This window comes from Aptenodytes patagonicus, chromosome 2, assembly GCF_965638725.1.
Source record: "Aptenodytes patagonicus chromosome 2, bAptPat1.pri.cur, whole genome shotgun sequence".
Classification (NCBI taxonomy): Eukaryota; Metazoa; Chordata; class Aves; order Sphenisciformes; family Spheniscidae; genus Aptenodytes; species Aptenodytes patagonicus.
In genome coordinates, this window is record NC_134950.1 from 124,414,980 (window position 1) to 124,435,152 (window position 20,173).

At 42.1% G+C, this 20,173-nt stretch overlaps 1 protein-coding gene across 2 annotated transcripts in view; it reads right to left on the minus strand.

The window, feature by feature from the left end:
* SH3BP5 (SH3 domain binding protein 5) overlaps positions 1 to 17,860 on the minus strand; it is an 87,640-nt gene extending 69,780 nt beyond the window's left edge. For both annotated transcript variants that reach the window (XM_076331086.1, XM_076331085.1), the window contains exons 1-3: positions 17,749 to 17,860; positions 15,556 to 15,618; positions 5,160 to 5,288 (exon numbers count right to left, since the gene is read on the minus strand). In XM_076331086.1, coding sequence (XP_076187201.1) covers positions 5,160 to 5,288; positions 15,556 to 15,618; positions 17,749 to 17,829 — 273 coding nt within the window. In that variant the 5' untranslated portion in view covers positions 17,830 to 17,860. The remainder of the gene's footprint in view (positions 1 to 5,159; positions 5,289 to 15,555; positions 15,619 to 17,748) is intronic.
* Positions 17,861 to 20,173: the final 2,313 nt, after the last annotated feature.

Genomic DNA, 20,173 nt, shown 5'->3' on the forward strand with positions numbered 1-20,173 from the left:
AGAGAAAGATTAGTGAGGTGAGAGGAAGGAGCTCTACTACATAAAAAGTTGCAGTGAATGGGACAGGTTAGCTGTCCTTGCTGAACACAACCTACTTGTCCGTCAACTGCATTTCCTCTCAGGTATGCCTATATATAAGCAGGGAAGAACCATTGTACATGCCAATTCCAGCCTGTTTTTCCAAGCCTTTTGAGATAAAAGGGTGCTGCTTAAGAAAGTGTGCCAACAACATGAAAAGAAGAATTAGTTGTAAAGCTGAACCAGGAAGAGTGACCCAAGAGGAAGCAGAACATGCATACCCTTCAACACATTGCTCTCTGAGCACTTGCTACAAGTGTTAGTGAGAGATGCATATAGATATGACCCAGCATTGATCTTTCATCTATTTTTGCCTGAAGCAAGTTTTCTGACACTTTTGTAAAAGCTCAATGAGGTGGGGGCTGAGGGGAACACCACAAAGCAAAACCATGTCCCTCCCAAATAAGCTCAGTACTAAAGCTGAGCAAAGCATCTGCACCAACTCCCAATCTGAGCCAGTACTGGGGACTAAAACATAACTCCTCACTCTGAGGGGAAAAAAACAAAAAAACCAAAAAAATAAAAACAAACAAAACAAAAACAAAAATGCTCAGTAATAGGAGCTAAAGCTTAATTAAAAGCAACACTCCAAAGGCTTTTATTCAGGTTAGGGTCACTACAAATGCATGGACTGTTTTATTTGTGGGGGTGGGTGGGAACGCATTTTTATCAGATTTTTTTTTCCAGCAGAAGCAAAGCAGAAAGGCAAGTCCTCTGTTCAGTTTGTCCCTGGGTTCACAAGTGATGACGTACGGGTAACAGTGTTTTAATGGCACCTCTCACCCAATGACCCCAAAGTGCTTTTACTTCCCTTAATGAACTCAGCTTCACAGCAGCTTGACAGCTCCATTATACATGGGAACTAAGAGAGAGATGAAGTAATTTATCTACGCCATGCAGCAGCACAAAATCAGCTCCTACCAGCCCAGTGATTTATGCAATAGACCACACTTGCTTTTGCACAGCATCCTGTCCCAGAGCATGCTGTCACTAGGGAGGTAACACACTTCTCAAACTCTATCACCTGCTCAGACACTATTGCGTAGGCACTTTCCAGCCCCAGCCCTGCAAAATGCTAAGTCAACAGTGGCTTAAGACACTCCTTACTTCAGAGGCTCAAGACCTATGCTGTTGTTTACATTATTAATGTTTCCTGGCAACTTCACCCTTCTTCCCCATTACCTTTGGGCAAGAAGTCTAAGTCTCTTACTAGTCAACCATGGAAGCAGATTACTAGCAAAAAAACCCCAAAAAAACAAAAATAAAAAAAACACCGCCCAAACAAACAAACAAAAAACCCCAAAACAGACATGGGAAGATTGATCTTCCCAACACTTAGAACCTGGACCACCTTCTGGATTATAGGAATTTCATATTGCTGCAACGTGGTCATTGCTTGCGTACATACACAATCCTCCGCTATATGCCAAGGTTCTTCCATTGCACATGTGCATTATGGCATAAGTTAAAGAACAACATGAAAAGACAATACACCAAATGCAAAAAAGTTCTTGCAGCAGAAATACACTAAATTTGATTAAACAACAAATTTGGATCAAAATGCTCCAGAACAGTAAGGTGTGCCTGCAATCAACACAAAAGGCCCACTGGTATATCAAATGAGAAATCACAACAAAGTTGTCATGACAGAAGTTGCATGAAATCTACAGGGGCAATAATATTAGCCAGCTCTCAGCAAAAGCTGAATATTACTGCTTTGGTGCCAACAGACAGCATTCTGATTCCCTGTGCCACCACTTCAGAGGACAAAGCACTCAAATCCTAATGCTAAGGGACCATTGTTCTGTTAAAGCAAAGTTTCACCCTGAGATAGGCCAAGCTGAAATTCTCTTGGCATACATTAAACAAACAAGATGCTACAGGACTCTTGCATGCGAGAATTATTTTGTTTTGAATTCACCATTTCTGGCAACAGAGGATTGCACAAGATGGGTATAAGGGTGAGGAGACAAAAGGGCTCAAGGTCCTAAAGCTTCTCCAGGGAAGTACTTGACTCAGGGACCTGGTTTTTGCTGACCCAACATCAGTGCCCTCATACCATTTTAATGGGTTTTATTTTAATAAATGAAATGTGTATTTCCAGAAGAGAATCATGCTGGTGCTAAGTGAAAACAAGCTCCTTGGTGTGACTAAATACAGCTTGCATCAGCCAACTCACCCTACAACTGACATCTTAAATGCAAGTAACTCTGGACAACTGCATTTCTGCCAAACTAGATGGCATTAATTACACAGTTCTTTGTTCCCAGAAGAATTCCATTTATAGGTCATATTTTTACTTCCCTTTACTGAGAACAAACAAGAATTTACACTTCCCTTTCTCTTACAAGCAGAGTCATGCATTTTCCCCTCATTGTTTAATTAAGGCTGTTTCAACCACCAAGAACCTTGTGCCTATGTTTTCAGAGGTAGCCTAATGGCTCTAAAATAACCGTAAAGACAGAAGGAGGAAGACAATCTTCAGATGCTAGATGTTTTTATAAATGTGAACAGAAAAATATCAAGCTATTCCCATGACTTGTCTACAACTTTACAAATCAAAGTATAAAATAAAGATGCGGGCTGGCACCTAAACATATTCATATTTTGGTACATTCCTCCAGTTTCATATTTCCCTACCCACTGCTTCCTCCCGCTTTAATATAGCAAATTTGCTCCCAGTTAAACAGAACTTTTCTAGACTAAATTAAGACTACAAAAACTCTTTAGGCAGATGCTTTACTGATGACTGGTACTAATCTTTCCAATCTCCTGGTTTCCAGATAGATTCGCTGTCCTTCAACACCAACATTCTTCTCGGCCTTCACATTTTCTATTTCAAGATTTTATTAGACAAAGAGCCAAAGGGAAACCAGAGACCATCTTCCAGCTCTGTCTGCTGAGCAGATACAAAGAGGGAGCTCTGTTCCACGACTGGCTCCATAACACAAAATGGAACGAAGTGAAATGAACAGTTAGAAGGGGAATCCCTGCTTTAAAAAAAATAAAATGCTACCAAGGAATTAAAAGAAAATTGAGTGCGTGGCCAATTAGCAGATAAATAGCATTTAAACCTAGCTAACGACAGAATGGATTGGGAGAAAAATATGGTTTTCTCTAACAAGCCCAATACAGGAGTAGTGACTCTACAAATCTAAGGAACTTCAGTGGTTTGGGTTTCTAGCAGTCTTGCAAAGCACCTTTGAACCAGCATGACTGAATGGATTTCAGGGGTCACAAAGACACAGCAATAAAAAAAAAAAAAAAAAAAAAAAAAAATCCATTTTCAGGACATAATCTGCTGCCAACTTCAGGACAGAGGACAAAGTTCACTGCTTTCAGTGCCTGAAGTTACAAACCTCAAAGTCACCTGATTTTTTTGTACTGCAGAGCATGCATTTCTACCATTGACTTTTCCAAGTATAACTCCTGAAGTCCTACGCATACTGTGCCTTACATAGCTATTTATAGTAATAGAAGTATAAGATCATACTTGAGGTGGGGTTTCGAGGATTTTTTTTTTTTTAATTGCACATACTAGTTAACACAATATAAACAATTCCTTGATCTTATTTTGTTACTAACTTCTCCTCTCTTTCTCTACCTCACTACTGGTTTATCTCTAGCACGCACCATAGGCCCCATGAGCAGGGATTGCTTTCAGAGCAGTTACAGATGAGTAGTAGATATCGTGTTTACTGTGCTTTGAAGCAGAGTTTACCTATTTGCCACGCTGCTTCTAGTCTGAAGGATTAAGCCTAATAACCCCTACACATCATCCCCACTGCCTGAGACAATGGCTGCAAAACAATGCCGTGCAATTTAAAGGATCAACATAGTCATATATTATCTTGCATGCCACATCCCATCAACCCAATTCCTGCTTCATCTGCTTTCAAAGCGATGAAGCTTGTGTTCATGCCTCCCTTTCCTGTGCCTTGTTCTGAGGGTGTATTCCCCTCTCTCCCCTTCTCTTACCCTGCGAGTTTACTTTCTGCTTTCTGGCACACACCTACACTACTTTTCTCACCCTCAACCTCATCCCCTACCTATTTTTACAAACAAAATCCTTCTGTAATTCTCATGTATTTTACATATGCTACCCCATCTCTCACTCTCCCCTTGAACACAACCACATCCTACCCAGCCACAGATGCCACCCCATACATCCCTCCAGCCGAGCACAGAAGCAGCAGCTCTGTGCAACTCCTCCTCTACTTCTGCCTCTCCATGCCTCAAGAGAAAATAGAAGTAGCACCCAGGAACAGCCTCCCCACCTTGAGGAAAAAACAAAAAGCCTGAGACACCAGCAAACCCCATTACAGACACCAAGCAGAAGCACTGCCTAAGCCACCACACACTCAACTCTCAGCTACTTTTTCCCTAGAGTGAGAAGCTGCCTGACATCTCACAAGCTTTCTTGCTTTCCCTGCAGCCAGTAGATCACACCCTTACTTCCACGCTTCCTTCCCTGCATCAGCCACACAGGCCTATCAATAATCAAGCAGTAGTTGGGGCAAGGGAGGTGAGGTCCTGATGACAGTACAGAAAGCAGAGCTCAGTTTCTCCCCAAACCAACATGCTCTAGAGCCACATTTAGCACATTCCTGCTTTAGTACAACCTAATCAGCACCAAACCCTGCAGGTTTCCCCAAGTCTGCCCCACTCCAGCCTCTTTCCCAGCAGCTTCCAGTTGCAGCCATTTAGCGGCTGAGCATTTTGCTTTAAGAAAAAAAAGCAGATATGCGAAGTCTACACTGTATTTTCAAATAATTACAACTATGGATAGGAAAGAGCAGAGCTCTGAAAGGCCATTGATAATGAGAGGAGAACAGAACTAGTCTTTTGCTATTGATCGTTTGTGTCTGCTGTAGCTGTTCCTGGACTGAAGAACATGTGCAGCTGTGGCTGTGAAGAAACACATTTTTGCCATCGATTCACACGGCTGACGTACAACTCAAGACATAGACCAGTGTCAGCCAAGTGCATATGCTTAAAATGTTATTAATAGCAGGAAAGCAATGCAATCAGTATGTGCTCTCCAACTACCAGCACAAGCTTACAAGGCAGAAAGTTCTCACCTGCCTGGCCACCCTCCGAGCTTCCCAGTAAGGTTTAGAGTCTTCTACAGCTTTTCCGATCTTCTTTACTAGTTCATCCAGTTTTAGTGTTGCTTCGACCAGCACGGAGCGGAACTTCTGGCGCGCATCCTTCAAAATGTTGCAGAAAGGAAAAAAAGGACAAAGACAGATTAGAGCTTTAAAAATTATTTCTACCTGTTTGTTCCTGCCTTCAGGTTGCTCTTTAGACTCACACACAAGCTGACACATTCAAAACAGTTACTAGTATTTAGACTAAGCCAGAATTCTTCAGTAGAGGTAATAACAGGAACTCAGAACTGCATCCAAAAGCTAGCATCCTGGACACCAAATTTTTGCCTTTCAGAGACAGCTTTTATACAAAGCCTGCAATAGCCTGTGCTAGATGTCACCTCCGGCAAGGTTTCTCAGAGAGGAATAGCCTGTAAATTACTCGCTCAGTGAGGAGGCAAACAGCAGTGTAACAAGTTCCGAGAGTGAGTTCAATGGCAAAGACATCTCATCTAGACAACGCTAGAATGGGGCTAGCAGGCAGGCCAAAGCCCCACAGCAGGCTGGCAAATCAGCTGGAATCAGCATCTCCTAAAGCTTAGCATGTCACACGCCTAGTACTGTTCCCCCCAGAGACACCATTTCACAATGCAAATGAGGATGGACAGGATCTGCTTTCTGCAGGAAGAACTGGACACTTCCCACATGGTATATTTTCAAGTCAGCTTCTCTTTCTTTTTATAAACACACCCTACTTACTTCAACAGCAGCAAAAAGCTTCCAGGTCCTTGTGGCAAGACTTCCCGCCATAAAAGCCCATCTTTTCAGCTATGGTTTGTATCAATGGGTAAGGATGCCTACTTTCCTTTTGATTGTTATTATTTACTACATTTAAGAAAAGTAAATTCCAGCTACTTCCAAACTGGATGAGTTGCGCTCTTTACATGATTAGCTGAAGGAATTAAAATATTTTCTCTGCTCCACTGAAATTTCCACACCTTTAAGCAAAATGATTCTGATTTCGATCTCAGCATCCAACACAGCCTCTATATCAATGGAATTATTGCAGAGAGATGCAAATTCAGGCTGGGACCTGGCCCAGGGTTTAAGGAGACGAAGAGGAAGGGCCATGTGAGCACTTGACAAGCCTTGTAATTCTAATTAGAAAGCAGGATTTATGCAGACTGCTAGAGTGAGGTGTTGATTATCAGGAAGCAGCTGGCTTGAAGAAGTGCTCCAATTCAGGAGGTTTTTGTCATTATTGTTGAGGATTTCTAGAATGCACAACTGTTTATTCATCGGAAGAACTAAAATATATTGGAACCTACCACTATGCTCTCACAAGTGGAAAAAAAACTGCAATAATATATTAGTTTTTACAGAAAAAGCAGCATACTTCAGTAAAAGCTTCTTTGCTTCCTTTTTAGTGTTGTCTAAAACCTTAACCAGCATTGGTAACATTTTAGTCCAATGCAAATACCTTTAGATTCTTAAGGTACTCCAGTTTATTCTAAGGAAGTATTCAAATGGGTAACAAGGTCAAAAATGGAGAATTAAATGCACATTAACTTACTATTTTATTAACTCCAATCCAGTCAATAATCTCATTTCTTAGTGAAAGCCTGAAATGTATCATTCAAACAGTATGTATTGAGTCAATGATTTTCTCAGTGAGAAGAGTTTGAATATTTCCAGTTAAAGTACTGGACGATACATGGTTCACTGCTCAAAATGAGTTTCACAAGTAACTGAAATAAGACTGCAAGCACGATGACTGTATTGCAAGAAAAACGTTAAGTACTGAAGTATATTAAACAAAAAAATTTTTTCCTACAAGTGCAGGAACTCATTAAAAACTCATTTCTAAATGAGTGAGCCTGAAGGTTTGTTTTTCACTTTCTTTGTGAAAGCTGCATATTAGGATACTAGTTGTGGAAAGCAAATAGTTAAAGAAAAACATAAATGTATACACATTAAGTAAAAAAGCCCTACGCAGTGATTCATCAAAAAATTCAGTTCCCATGTTTGTAAGATAAGCATTTGGAACAAAGAAACAATCACTACCAAATCTGTGCTTAGAGACCTACCCCAAATTTATTCATGTAATAATTAGGTACACTCTTATCCAATAGGAAAAAGAGGACTAGTCTCCACCTGGAGTTTAAAAAAAAAAGAAAAAACAAACCAAAAAAACACCAAGGACAGAGCAGTCAAACTAACAGCAACTTCTGTACCCATTAATCTTCCACCAACTCAGATGAAGCACATACAAATTACGAAACTGTAACTAATCCTGTAACTGGCACCTGAGGCACAGGTCTTGCAAATGGTTAAGCACATGTTTACCCATGAGCACAGCCCCACTTCACACAGTAGCTAGTTACACTGAACAGGGAGCTTCAGCTGAAGAATATACTGGTGCAAACTTCCAGTTTATCATTTTCCCCAAAAGATGCCTGCTTCCTATTTTGAGGCTTTATTTGTGTCCATCCTCATTTTTTCCAGTGAAGAACAATAACAAAAACCAAAACATCCCAGAACTTTATACCCGTGTCATCCATCACATGACTTATTTAAAATGACATTTATTCTCGGGCTCCTGACTGTCAGGAACACAAGCCTGCAGGCTCTACCACCTTCTGCGTAAGAGAATAAGCAGGTGCTCATACTCTGCTGGGATCAGTCCCCCTACCAAAGGTTTCCAGCCCCCTTCGGACACAGTAACAAGATGCTGAGGTCTCTGAGAAGGTGTAATGCCAAACCCATGCCCTCTCCTGCACTAACACGCACCACTTTTACTCTCCACTAGCCCCAACTACACTACAAAAGCAAACAATCCCACATTGTATATCTACACCGCGTGTGCTCCTGCAGCAACCCAGTGCATTCACACCACTCAGCCTCCTCAATCCAAACCAATTCAGCTCTCATGGTCTCAGTGACCGCAGCTCCTATCTGAGAGCTATGGCAACATCTCCCATGAGCAGGGGCACAGCTCCCTCCTGCAAACACACAGCCGCACTCAGTGCGTCAGCTCAGTGTCTTGGCCCTGCCATGTGCTGGCAGAGCATCTGTAAAAGTCATCACCCTTGGGACAGTGCAAAATTCCCCTGGCAGGTGCCCCATGGGAAGTTTAAATAAGAAATACAGGTGCAGCAGCTATTTTTACTCTTCATGTGAAACTGGGGAGGTCAGAAGCACCAAGAGCACTGGGCTTGGTGCACTTGCTACTCACGTGACGTGAAAAGCCCATCTGTGGTTCACGGGAAAGATGGGCCTGTGGTCAATGCAATAACTTGGGAATCAATTTAATTCCCTGCTCTATGTCTGGCTTCCTGTGTTACTGTCAGTGAGACACTTTGACACACATGTGAAGTGGTTCAAAGCTGTAAGTCCTCTTAACAGTGTTTTCTGTAAGAACACTCATATCAAAAACTTAGAGGCTCAGGAACAGCACAGCAGTGCAGTTCATCCACGGTCCCCAGCACGAGGGAAGCCTTACATCTGTGTTAGGAAGACAACCACACCACCTTCAACTTACTTATCAAATCCTCTGGTGCGATGTGCCTCCCTACAAGTGTTACTATTTAACTGCCAAACTCTTGCTTCATTCAGACCTTTTCCTTTCTCTATTAACCATGCGTGCTAGGTAAAGACAACAATTCCTGCAGCTTGCTGCCATGAGCAAAACCAAGACAGCGCAGCATATGCCATGCAACTCTTCTAGCACAGTCCTCAATTCCTAGTTTCTGTATTTCAGTTCTCTGAAAGATGATGCTTTCCCAGCAGAAACGCTAGTTATTGATAAAAGCAAGTATGCAGCCTCAGGTACAAACCCTGTGAGTCACACTCATCATTTCTGGGGGTTTTTTTTTGAAAAAAACACATGGGTTTGTTTTTCTCATCACTGCACTGAATACATACACAGACCAGATAAACTGCAACAGAAGCAATGCTACTGACAAAAGACATCTCAAACACCCAGACATTTCAAAAGCACATTTCCTCCTCTACTCGCTCATAACCTTCCGTGATCATTTTTAAGAACACCTTGTTACTGATTTTGCAAACAGAAAGGCAATATTGAAAGCTGACTGGCTAACATTTCCAACGTTTTCTCCCTCCTATTTGCTCAAATGAGATGATGATAAACCTTTTTAAAGCTGGACAAAAGCCTATTAAGGTACTTTACCCTCAATGCATGTCGCAAGGTCAAAAAAAAAAGTAGCAGTCAAAACTTCTCACTTAAGTTATAGTCTTAATAACGAGACTCTCACTACCTAGGTGTTTGTCATACACACGCTCTAGCAGGCATAGCACTTAGTGTATCACGTGAACAGCTGCAGTTTACTTTTCAACATCTTGTTCTACAGCTGCAAGAGCTCCACTCTCATCAACTTTCTTCCTGGAAATCCTTAGCACTTTTCTCCCAAATGATAGATTTCACAAGCACGGTTTTAGGGAGCACGCCAGACTTCTACCCCATATATGCTTTTGCTGCAATAGTTCATTATTAAAAGCAGACTTTTTCCCAGTAGCTTGCTGTTGGGCAGCTTATCTGCTACTGCACCAAAAGAGGAACCACACTTAATGACAGGCCATCCAGACAGCAGCATTTTGGAGATCCACACTCAAATGCAGAAAGAAGCTAAAATACAATTTCACAGTTACACTGCACCTCTTGGAGAATAAAGCATGCTTGTTTTCCTTTCTCATGAGTGATGGTGATGAGCTGGTGTTAGATGCCAGATGACAGGCAAATAACTATTTCTGCCCATCAAATGAAGCATGTATTTTCAAACAATTTTCTTTTTAGAATGAACTTAAGACATCAACTGGGTATGAAGCATCTTAGTACCAAGCACAACTAAATTTCATTTACAAAGGTTGTCCTATGACCTTTCTGACAATTTGGTGTGCAGAACCTCCAACAACCCATTAAACCAGCCTGGGAGGTGCATGGGAAATGAAACTGCTGAGAGACAGGCTTCACCCATTTCCAAGAGGCAGGCAGTATCCATACCTGCCTTCCTCAGCTAGAGAGACCCACCAGCTACAAAAGCTCATTTCCAAGTTAAAATAGCATCAGTATCAACAACATCCAAGTGTGAAAGCAGGTAGGCTTTCCAATTACATACACACCAGATAGATTTCTGAGCACATGCATGTGCATGTACCTCAGAGCATTGAGCAGGTTAATGACATTTTTAACATCTATTGGTGCCTGAGCAGTTCAAGTAAACCAGACTGACTACCAAACCTTAAAAACAAAGTGCAAGGAAGAGGTTAAGTAACATCTCACTTAATTTTTAAGGATGGGGAAAAGTCTTTTTCCACACAGCTACTAATTTGCCATTTAAGAACAAAAAAAATTGGTATTTGGAAGTTGCTCTAACCTCCTGCTTGCAGACAGTTACAGACTGAGACTACAAATACACTGGTATTTTTAGGCCTCTTAGAAGAAGGGAGAGAAAAGCAGGCAGGGGAAGGCACTGGGTGCTCCTTCCAAAACAAGATTTCTCTGCCTAACCCTTCCCTCCCTCAGGCTAGAAGCCCATCTCTGCTTCAAGAACATGAATCAAGTAAAGCCCTTTGACTCACTCGGGCGACAAAATCTTTCCAGAGCCATAGCAGAGGAAGAAGCCTTTCCTTACTCATCCATGGATGAAAGCAGAAGGCAAAACAACAAGCAATCCACACACAGGAGCCATTTCCTATGGAAACAAGTAGATTATAAAGGGACATAGAAAGATTTGTCCTGCTAGTGCTGGACAAATCCATCATGCACGTATATCGCACTCCAAAAACCAGCAGGAACACCAGCCAGTAAGCTGCTTCTCCCTTATCTGTGTACTCTTTTACAGACACTGGAAAATGCTGCACAGGGATGCTGGTAAGGCAGCGGATGTTTCTACGGATGGACATTTCCCCAGGCCGAGCAGGCATGCCTAGAATGAGATTCCTGCCACTGACAGGCCATTTTTCTAAGACTTGGAAGATTGAGGATTTTTTTTTTAAAAGTCTACTTAAAATTCCTGTGTGACAGGGTCAAAAGCTTGAGCTTTATCCCAAAACCAAGTATTTTAGTGAGGAAGTAAGAAGAGCAACTCTAAATAAAATAGCCCTTCCCCTTTCGAGAGGGGTTCAAATGCTGACAAGGCTCACAAGTGAAAGAGCACCACAGCTGATACACCCCTTTCCTTTGACTCTATCCAACACCAACCCAGGGTGGCCTTCAGGATAAACCCAGGACTAAAAGTAACAAAGTCTTGCAGATCAGGACTAGAGGAACTAGGCAAGCATACAAGAAGGATCCTAACCAGGCTCTACTTATAACGAGCATGGCTGAAAGCAGCATTGTTCAGGTCTAGTTTTCATGTGCAGTCATCTCCCCTTAACAAACATTGGCAAAGCTCATAGGTCAAACAATGCAAAAACTCTCTCTAACAAAAACCACATTTGGGATAGCTGGGATTCCAATGGTAATTTTAATGGTATGTGCTGTATTTCCCTTCCCTGCAATGCTGCCAGAGGGTCCCTGGGTGAATTTGTTACATCTGAATTGTACTTTCAGGAGCCAGCCAAAGACATGTATGAGTTAGCTGGACAGGCAAGTCATGCGCATTTGTTAAGTACATTTGCAACTCCTGATGTGAGTTCAGATGGAGATGCGTTTCCAATAAACAGGAAAAAACCACAAATAGCAAGGCGCCGCTCTAACTTGCATTTGGCCAAAACATACTTGTATCTCCACTGCAAGACGTTTCCCCCACCTCTTCACAGACACTTCAAACATAAACAGGGACGTTAGTGAAGCCAAGTGTTAAATCCCTCAGAGGACCCTTATCATTCTTTTGCTGTGTCAGTAATGCTCAGTGTTGCACTTAGTATGAGCAGCATTATGGATTTTAAATCAAGCCTAATCAAAGATTCATTAACAGGCAATACATTAACGCAACATATAGCTACCAGCCACTCAGTGCCCTTTAGCAGCTCTGCACCTCCTGAACAGGCTGTGAGCATCATCAGGTCAGGATATTTCTCCAGGGTTTAATAGGATAGGTCAAAAGAGCAAAAAAATGAGTAATTATATCAAGTAAAAGAGTAGATGTAGCCAACTTCAACATATCTGTTCAAGTCATGCCACGCATGTAAATCCACCCTTCTCACAGGTGGTTTGGGTGCAGAACTTATTAAAAAAAGGCAGGCTGATCAACTTAAAACAGATCACATGGCAGTTTGGGTGCAGAACTTTTAAAAAAAATTTAAAAATAGCAGGCTGATCAACTTAAAACAGAATTCCCCATTTTATCACCTCTGTGAGCAGCAAATGCCAATATTTTCTACATCGTTCAAACACATATGTCTGTGGCTACACAAAGAAAGTGTAGTCTCAAAATCCTAGAAGCCTCTACCCATTTCAGCCCCATAACACTTCCATTGGGTAAAGTAGCGTGTTTACTTCCATATTGCAGATGTAGACCTGAGGCACAGCAAGGACAAAAGCATGGGGTTTAGAAGCATTTAACACCTACAGCCTTTTTTTCCAGTTAATGGGAACTGGAGATAGTCAGCAGTCCCATTTAGAGCGACTTGTGCAAAGCTACAGGAAGTCCAGAACAGACTCTCAGTACTCACGATGCCACAAGGTTACTCTTCCTGCTTATCAGAGAGTACATCAAGTCACAAAAACATGGATGTCTTTTTCTGAACTTCCTTCAAAGAAATATACCTTCTACGCAAATGCTCCCATCACTTTTCCAGATTATTCTGGGAAAAAATTCAACGGTGGGAATGTATGGACCACAAAGTAATGCTACAGGAAGCTGGCAATCAGCATCTTGTGCTGTAGATAGCCTAATGACACTCTCTGTGTTCCCATTAAAGTCAACTGTGATCAGATATTGAAAAGAAGAAAATAATAATAGAATAGGATAAATACAACTCCATTGCCTGGTTAAAAAAAAAAAACCAAAACCCAACACATCTTTCTTCTAATGAAATACCTTGCAATAGCAGCAACACCACAAACTAGGAAGGGGTAGCAAGAGGGACCCAAAGCAGCTAATAACAGCCAAAATAGCAAATCTTCAAAGGCAAACTCAGCATGGCTCTCCCAGAAGCCCACGTTTTCAGCAGCATTCAAGGATTTTGGAAGTCTTTGAAGCAGAATGATCCCAGTTCCAAACTCCCCCTTCTAAATTCTGGGTTTATCCTATAAGGCTACTTGGCAAAGCTTTCTTGTCTCGTCCAGAGTATGAATGCAGGGATTTTCTTCTAACCACAAGTGTTGGGGTTTTTTTTAATATCTTTCCTCTAGAAAGGTCTTAAGTCCATTTAAAATGCATTTATCAACATGTATATAAATTAAACCTTGCTTACATCATCCAACTGCATTTGTCCTCAAAATTTAAGCAGATCGAAAGTAATGAAAATCTTTCCAGATTAAAAATCATGCAGTTGCATGATACCACAAACTGGCTTCAATCCAGCAAGATTTTCAGATGAAAAGCAAAGAGGAAACATTCTTGAAAGCATACTGTTTATGTTATTTCAACTTAATTCCATCAAACACTGCTTACATTAAGTACTACAGACAGTAGTACTTGCATGTACAATGCAGTAAACATTTAATGACATAGAGGTAGAAAGCATCATATAATCATTCTCTGCAGTATCTGACACCTAGTATTTCTTAGACTAAGTAGGCAACAATGTAAGACCAAGCTAACATGGAAACACTGGTCTTTTATTTACAATATAATCCAGGAGCCTTTCAGCCTTTAGAGCTCAGCATGTGTCACACACACAGCAGCTACAAATCTCCAGGCTCTACAAACACTTGAACACATGAATAATTTTAATCAAGCAGTAAAATCCCATCTTAAGTCATTGGGGCTTATTTCATGAGTATGCATTTGCATTATTATTACTATTCTATCTGCTTCATAATATGTCCTCAGTGCAAGGTTATGACAAGATTAATGAAATCCAGGCAACTATCCATAGCACCATCTTTCAATTTCAGTACCTCAGCATGAAATAAGGAGACTGAAAAGATTTTTTTTTCCAATGTATGTATATAAAGAGTCCTGAAGTCCATTTAATTGGTACTGTTGCAGACTAGCATACTGATTTTTAAAGTTCACTCATAAAATTTTAAGTAAAGCTAGTGACACTGAACAGTTTTCACAGCTGAAATATAGTTTAATTTTGCATTACAAATAGTCCCCCATTCCACTAAGTTTATTTGCCAATAAATTCATGATCTACATGCCACAAAGCAAGAAAATGCAAACAAGTAGGGAGAAGAAAATAGCCACATGACAAGGCTGCTTTGTTTCCAAAGAAGTTAATAATCCTATATTCTGTTCGGTGCACACAGTGTATACTTCAATATTTCAAAATACTACCAGGAACCATCCCATGCTCCAGGTACCCATCTCATGAAAACAGACATACCGGGGGGGGGGCGCAGAAATCAACACAGACTTTGACATTTTGAAGATGCAGAACAGAAATCTATAGATGCACTTTTAGAGTATGTTCATCGCTGCAATCTCAGCATGTTTTGATACAGTATTCAAAATATTGTAATGTTATAAAAATTATTTAGGATGTAAAGTAGCATTTTATGCCAGTTTTCCTTTGGCAGCATATTCATCTTACACTTCCACTGGCTTTATCTTCTTTGTGTTGCAGTTAACAAAAGAAAATTTAGACACACAGGTAGGACAGTTTGTTTTGATTTGTTATTAGATCAATAATGCTGAGCCTTCCAGAATAACCACCAAGTAGCTGAAGCTCAAATCTGGGGCTTTAGAAACAATTTCTTCAGAACTTTCTATTAGAGTTTTAAGTGTCCAAGAAAACCTCTTTTTCCCCACTAGGAAGTCTTTTCCTTCAACTCTCCTTCATTACTTTCCTTACTCAGGAAGTAATGACAAAAAAATGCAAAACTAACAAGCGAAAAAAAGTAGCCACCAAGGAGGAGATCCTGGCAGGTAATTGTATGGCAAAGACCTCTTAACCAAGTAAACTTTCACTGTCTGTAATCACAAGAACACAAACCCAAAACAGTGACTTGTAAAAACAGAACTTTTCTAAGTTTAGTTTCAAAACCTAAAAATAGGGTTTTGCGGGGGGGGGGGGGGGGGGGGGGTTCTCCACATAGGGTTTTTACACTGTCAGCATCCCTCTGCCTTCTCCCTTTCTGTCCCAGCTGTTAGCTCAATTCACACCTTTAAAAAAGTCATCACCAGACCATAAGCTGCCAAATTAACATTCAGGATAGCACAATTCAGGAGGGAACCTACTCAAAAATACTGTTCTGTTGCTCACAAAATCCAACATGCACAAAAGGAAAATGCAAGGATGAATTCTGTACCTCCAGCTCCGTCTCTCTCCGATTGATATCATCTGTAGATTGATTTAGTTTTTCCAGCTCCCCCTAGAAAGAAAGAAAAGTCAAACGTATATGAAGAAATCAGGGGGAAAAAAGTGTCTGAGAAGGCTCATTCAGCATCCCCACTGAAAGCTCACAAGGGCTGTGGCTTACAAATTCAGTGAAAAGAGGAAACCTTGAGACATTTAGAATAACTTTGCCACTGGTCTTCTATTTTGCTACTTACAAGAGAAATAACCAGAGAAGCTCTGTGTTTTCATTTTAAGGCAGTATATTTCCTGTTCTAGCTTATTTGTCACTGTTAAAAATAAACATAAGGTATGGTAAGTTCTGTCTTGTTAATCAATATAGTCAGTATCTGCTAGTTTCCAGTGAGATACACACACCCCCACCAAAAGGATTAGCATAAAGTTAGTACTATGACAGGAGACATACAGTGAAAGCACAGCATTGATAAGAAATATGTCTTGCAGCACAAGAGACATTTTAGTCTGGATTTTGGCAAACCATTTTAGAACACAACCAGTCAATGGGACATATGATTATGTTTACGTAGCCTGCCTTCGTGCCAACATTTTGATCTCTTAAGCAGCAAAAACAAAGGTGTTAAATCCCTTGAATAAATATTTACTAGAGGTGGTGTTGGCATGAATGAAGTTACTGTAAAAACAAAGCTCATTCTTAATGACTTTCTTACCACAAAAAGCAACCCCCGGGAGCAGACTCCAATAGCCTTCTTTATTTGAGCAACATGTTACGCCATGTGAGATCCTATGATTTCAACGGGAGTGTTCTCTAACTCAAACATGATTTAGTTTTCAACCAGTGTAACAGACCTCACCTTGAGATGTTTAGCTGTATAAACCGAACACGGTAAATTGATTGTCACTTGAGCAATTTCCCACTAGATTACAAGAATGACTCTGGTTACAATCAGAAAGGAATTAATTGCAACAGTTTAGTTCTCTTGTCCCTGGAGGTCAGATTTCATTTCCAGCTCCTAGTATTTGGAAGATACATATTTGCATATCCATGTTTTCTGAAACAGACACTCATACAGAAATTACCTAATTGCCTTTTACTGTAAGGCTGAGATCGTTATGGCTCTCACGGAGGCAGACACAGCAGCCTGTTTTTTTCAACCAAACAGAAAACTCAACAAAAACACTCTTTCGCCAACAATGTGCAAATCAGGTATGTGGAAACATGTTGCAAGCTGAAGAACCTAAGGCCAAAATTAGATCGATAGGCACTAACGGAGCTCAGCTTCCCAAAATCAGGGCAGTAACAAGCTAGCTTTTGGCTGAGGGCCTCTCTCTGTGTAACCATATTTTGTGAATTTTGCAATTGCTCTGCTCAGCCCTAGAAAAGAAATGCTCACGATGGAGAAAAGAATGACAATTACAGCAAGGAGGGCCCTACACCAAGGATCCATCCTCTCAGCAATGTACACACATGCTTATATTCACTCATGACAAACGGTCCCAGCAACGCTGGAGGCAAAAGCCATAAATCTGCAGAGACCTAAAAATACATTTCATTTCAGGGACCACAGCGTGCTGAAGTTTGCACCAGGCAATTGGTCAAGACACGATTTTGGGGCGACAAGCTTTGTTTAGAAACCATGCAAGAATAAAAAGCATTTCAGAAGGCATTCATAGAGAGGAAACACCATCTTCCACTAAAGCTCCTTTTTTAAACAAGTAAAAATAACAATAAAAAAAGAAAATCTATGTTTTCCCCCATTTACGGGTTTCTGAGCATCAGCCCTGTTTCACGAGCAAGGTCACGCTGTCATGGTCAAAAATAAAAGGGAAGGGGGATTTCAGCAGGAGAAGAAGGAAGGACGCCCAGGGGAGCCCGACGCAGAGCGCTGCCCGGTGCCGCGGGGTAACAAAGGGCTGGGGCGCCCCGCGGCCGCCTCCCCCGCACCCGGCGGGCGCCGAGACACCCGAGGCTGCTCTGCACCGCCGCCCGGCACAGGCAAATACATACATATATATATATATATGTGTGTGTGTGTATGTACGTACATAGGCATTAAAAAGCAAAAATAAGAAAAAAGAAAAGGCAATCATTATAATAATTATTATAGATACACATTTTAAAATAAATTTAAGCATTAACACACACGCGCGCCCCCCGGAGAGGCCGGCAAGGCGCAGCGCCCCTCACCTGGATGCGGGGATCCACCTCTTCCTCCTCGGGGCGCGGGCCCTCCTCGGCGGCGCGGCCGCGCCTGCCCCCCGCCTCCATGGCGGCAGCTGCCGGCGCCTCCCGCTCCGCCGCTGCCTGCTCCGGCTCCGGCTCCGGCTCCGCGGCCGCCCCGGCCCGGCCCGGCCCCGCCTCCGGGGGGAACCCCTCCCTCCCCACAGCGCCCCCCGTTTCTTTGTGCATTCGCACCGCAAGGAGGAAATGAGCGCAAAATCGCGGAGTTTCCTTTTTTCTTTTTAACCCTCCTTCTCTCTTCCCCCCCGAGGCCCCTTTTTTGTGTGTTAACGCTTGTGTTTTGCCGTGCTCGGTGCCATCCTCCCCGCCGGGCAGACCAAGTGCACGCAACTGCAGTGCGTGAAACCAAAATAGGTAGTTTCAGGTGCAGAGAAACGCTAACGATACCTTGCGTGGCTTTTTTCTTTTTTTTTATTTTCCCCCCTTCTTTTCTTCTTCCCTCTTTTTCAGGCCCTGCTGGGGGCTGACGTGTCTATGGAGAAGAAAAGGAGAGAGAAAGGGAGGAGCTAAACATAATACAGGCACTTTCAACAACCTTGAAAATTCAAATGAAACCCGGATTTCTATTGTGTGGCAGCTAGGCAAGCAACTATTGTACCTACTGGATGCAGCAGAGAAAGACATACTAAAGACATGTCCTTTTGTTCTCAGTAAAAAGGAACTTCCTGCAAGAAGCACTGATACTGTACATGCATGGCCCCTGGCTAGCAGAGCACTCCAGATTAGGGTCTCCTTAATCACGGGGGCAGTGACCAGACTGGCACCCAAACACTAATGGGAAAAGAGTGGGCAACCCTTCTGACTAGCAGTGTACCAGCAGGGATGGGCTCTGGCGCCTCGTCATCTCACTGGCCTCGGGCACGGCTGAAACCCCTTCCGTGGGCTGCAGCAAAGAAATAAAATTTTAAACAATTACTTTCTCTTCCCTTCTCACAGCAACCCCAGAGGGAGACTAACAGCACGTTCCCTTGTCATTGAAAAGGAAAAACATGATGCTTTGTCTTTTCCCTCCTCAAGACACGGAGAAGACAGTACCACCGAAGCACATGGGCCAGGCTACCCACGTAGGAAAAACAAGGCAAGAAGTGGCAACTGGCTGAGCCAAGGCCCTTCCTCAAATCACACCAACCACACCGAACCACTTCCTCACTCCCTCTGAGCGGGTAACAAGTCATTTCAAACAGATGAGGAATATACCTCCACCTTAAAAGTATCACTTTTGATTTAACCCCATTTTTGTTAGAAAACTCCTCAAAAGATAAAAAAAATTAAAAGAATTAAAACAGAAGTTTAGATGTGGTGAAGAAGCTTCCTTTGTGAGACTGAAGATGAAAAAAAATCTCAGCAAAGCACAAGAGGATAAAAATTCATGTTCCTAAGGTAAAAAAGGAGGCAAAAGAAAAGCCTGGAAAAGTCAAGCTCTTCCAAACACTGTAAAGCAAAAAAAAAAAAAAAGATGGGAGGAAGAGGAGAGTGGCACAAACGTTTGAAAATAGTATAAACATGCAAAGTGACACCAACAAACTAAAATAATCAAGGAACAGAGGAGGTGTTGCAAAAACGCAGATGGGTTGTTTGCAACATCTTCATTTCTCACAGCAGAAGAAATCATGTAAAGGGGAAAAAAAAAACCAAATCAGCCAAAGCCAAGTGTTTTACTGCTGCCCATTAAGGGAATTCAATGCGTACACACAGCCAGAGGTTCCCAGGGCCCTGGCATCTCTCATCCCTGGTGTGCTGTGGCTCATGCCAAGACCGTGGTGGTCAAACGTCCAAAGTTATCATCATCCTAAAAAAGCACAGAAACACAAAGCAGCATATGTATGGAAGAGTTAATGCTGGCAATCCCGCTGTTATCGCTTACATTTCTAGAAAACAAGGCTACGTAAAACAGCTACTGCAGCTATGCCATGTTTCTCCAAAGCCTATGCGGTCTGACCCCCGGCAATGTCACGCAAAGCACTGCCCGCTGCTTGGGGTACAGAAATGCTCCTGCACAGACATGCTCTCCCCAAGGGATTTGTAACGTTTGCGTGAGGACCCTGTTCTTCCATTGCCACCACGACAGTCCCCGTGATTGTCACAGCTCAAAAAACCTCCAGCCAAATTCATCAATCTGCTACCATCAAGGCGGAGCAAGCTGTTTCTTTCCTCAACCGTACAGTGGAATTAGCATGTTGGGAGAGCTGCCCGCAGAGCTTAGTGCTGCACAAGAGACGGTACGAATACACAGGCCCCTTTCCCCACGGCTCTGAAATCTCACACAGAGCCCCAAGGCCACTGAGATTATTTTAGATCAAACCAATATATCGGAAAGATTTAGATATAAAAAAATCGCTGAAGAATGCACAGGTCATACGTCTGCCATCAC